This window comes from Limulus polyphemus, unplaced genomic scaffold (genome assembly GCF_000517525.1).
Source record: "Limulus polyphemus unplaced genomic scaffold, Limulus_polyphemus-2.1.2 Scaffold5294, whole genome shotgun sequence".
Taxonomy (NCBI): domain Eukaryota; kingdom Metazoa; phylum Arthropoda; class Merostomata; order Xiphosura; family Limulidae; genus Limulus; species Limulus polyphemus.
Genome location: NW_013670904.1, coordinates 39,036 through 41,909, shown reverse-complemented (window position 1 = coordinate 41,909; position 2,874 = coordinate 39,036). Strand labels below are relative to the sequence as shown.

General features: G+C 34.9%; 1 protein-coding gene across 1 annotated transcript in view; it reads left to right on the top strand.

The window, feature by feature from the left end:
* The window catches only part of LOC106472393 (integrator complex subunit 1-like), a gene marked incomplete at its 5' end in the record, with an annotated part of 45,851 nt that overhangs the window by 32,055 nt on the left and 10,922 nt on the right, over positions 1–2,874 (top strand). Inside the window, 2 exons of the mRNA XM_013933036.2 lie at positions 580–713; positions 1,918–2,110. Of these exons, the coding sequence (XP_013788490.1) occupies positions 580–713; positions 1,918–2,110 (327 nt within the window). The remainder of the gene's footprint in view (positions 1–579; positions 714–1,917; positions 2,111–2,874) is intronic.

The following is a 2,874-nucleotide window of genomic DNA, read 5'->3' as shown; positions in this document are numbered from 1 at the left end:
GACATCAGTACTATGGGTTTCATTTTATTGTTTCATGGCCTCACTACTACAGGTTTAATTTCATAATTTGATGACATCAGTACTATGGGTTTCATTTTATTGTTTCATGGCCTCACTACTACAGGTTTAATTTCATAATTTGATGACATCAGTACTACAGGTTTCTATTCATAATTTGATGAAATCAGTACTACAGGTTTCTATTTATAATTTGATGAAATCAGTACTACAGGATTCATTTTATAGCTTATTAATATCAGAACAGTATTGCATGTTTTTGTTCAGTGATTTGATAATGTTATTTAACTGATCTATGACAGTCAGCTGATACTACAAAATCAACAATAGGGGTACAAAAGTTTATTCATGTGTGGAGCCATTTGCAAGTATAAAAAAGCCAGCCTTCTAGGAGAAGAGCTGTAAAACATGATTATACTGTCTTATCTCATGACGGCTAATGCTGTGACTGATACAAAAACTGGAACACCCACAGAATTTTTATAATACATAGCCTAGTTGGTTATAGGAAATGACTTTGAATGTTTTGTTTAGTTTTGAAAACTGTTTGGTTCGTTACAGATGGATGTTTTCTCCCACACTCTTTTGACTTCACTATCTTTCATGGGCAGTAATGACCTTTCAAAGGACAGATTTTCTGACTTGGAGCTGGTTTGTCGCAAAATGGCTTCCTCTCATCCTCTCCTTGTCTTGAGGTAAGATTAAAGAAACCACTGTCTTTCATGGACATTATTAATTTTCAAAGAACAGATTTTCTGACTTGGAGCTGGTTTGTTGCAAAATGGCTTCTTCTTCTCCTCGCAAGGTAAGATTAAAGAAACCACTATCTTTCATGGGCAGTAATGACCTTTCAAAGGGACTGATGTTTTGCCTTGGATTTGGACACCACATTATGATTCCTTCTCATCTTGTCTTTATTTTGAGGTAAGATTGGACAATCCATGCCTTTCTTTTAATTTCATTTTCTATAAACCATTTCAATGAGAAAGTAGCTCTGATGAAAAGAAAACCTCTTTATAATATAATAGGTATTTGTCAAACAGACTCCTGTTTTGTGCTTATATATGTTTGATAATATTTTACACATTGGTTGTGATAGTATCCATTAGTGACACTAATAGTAACAAGTTGCTACACAGTAAACAGCCTTATATTTAGTTAAAAGTAACAAAACCCTTTGTGAACACAGTATTTATCAGTATATCCATGGGAATGACTTTGTGGCTGAAGGGATATTCTCTTACCATAGTATACAGAATGTAACCACTATGGCTGACGGGATATTCTCATATCATAGTATACAGAATGTAACCACTATAGCTGAAGGGATATTCTCATATCATAGTATACAGAATGTAACCACTATAGCTGAAGGGATATTCTCTTATCATAGTATACAGAATGTAAACACTGTGGCAGAAGGGATATTCTCATATCATAGTATACAGAATGTAACCACTGTGGCAGAAGGGATATTCTCATATCATAGTATACAGAATGTAACCACTATGGCTGAAGGGATATTCTCGTATCATAAATACAGAAAACATGTATTTGACATAGTATGTGTACGTTAGTTAGTTTATTGTGTTTTAACAATGTATTTAGTTAAGTCACTGTAGTATGCTTCAACAAGATATGTATGTTGGTTAGTCACTGCAGTTTGTTTTAAGATGCTCTATGTGGTTTAGTCACTGTAGTGTGTTTTAACAGGTTTTATCTAGTTTAGTCACTTTAGTGTGTATTAACAGGCTTTTTGTAGTGTAGTTAATGTATGTTCTAACATAATGTTTTGTAATCTGGTCACTGGAGGGCAAGTTAAAAGATTGTGAATGGTTCAGTTAATTTAACTGTCAATGGATTATTAACTCGTCATTGTGATTTTACCGTTTATTTCAGACAGCTACCACTGATATCTGTGCTACTTTGTGGGAGGGTCAACTTGGAGTTTTCCACCTTCATTTCACAAAGACATATGAACCTCTTAACCTGCATGCTGGGCCTTTTGGAATTGTTGGTTCCTCATCTCTTCAGATCAGAGTATGCCTCGGCTCTGGCCGACACCTTGGATACTTACATGGAGATTTTTGAAGTAAGAGACAAATTGCTCTGTTATAAAAGCATATTCATCATAAAAATATTTTGAAGTAAAATTCTAGACAAAATAGCTAGTAAACCTTTTTATTTTCATTTGAAAATAGCTACAAACATAGTGAACTTAATCATCAGTTTTCTCATCCGATACATATAGTGTACACATGTTGGACAGACTAATACAGTGTATACATGTAGGATAGTCTAATATAGTGTACACATCTATGACAGACTAATACAGTGTACACATGTAGGGCAGTCTAATACAGTGTACACATGTATGACAGACTAATACAGTGTACACATGTAGGGCAGTCTAATACAGTGTACACATGTAGGACAGACTAATACAGTGTACACGTGTATGACTAACTAATACAGTGTACACATGTAGGACAGACTAATACAGTGTACACAGGTAGGACAGACTAATACAGTGTACACAGGTAGGACAGTCTAATACAGTGTACACGTGTAAGACAGTCTAATCCAGTGTACACATGTAAGACAGTCTAATACAGTGTACACATGTAGGACAGTCTAATACAGTGTACACATGTAGGACAGTCTAATACAGTGTACACATGTAGGACAGACTAATACAGTGTACACATGTAGGACAGTCTAATACAGTGTACATGTGTATGACTAACTAATACAGTGTACACATGTAGGACAGACTAATACAGTGTACACAGGTAGGACAGACTAATACAGTGTACATGTGTATGACTAACTAATACAGTGTACACATGTAGTACA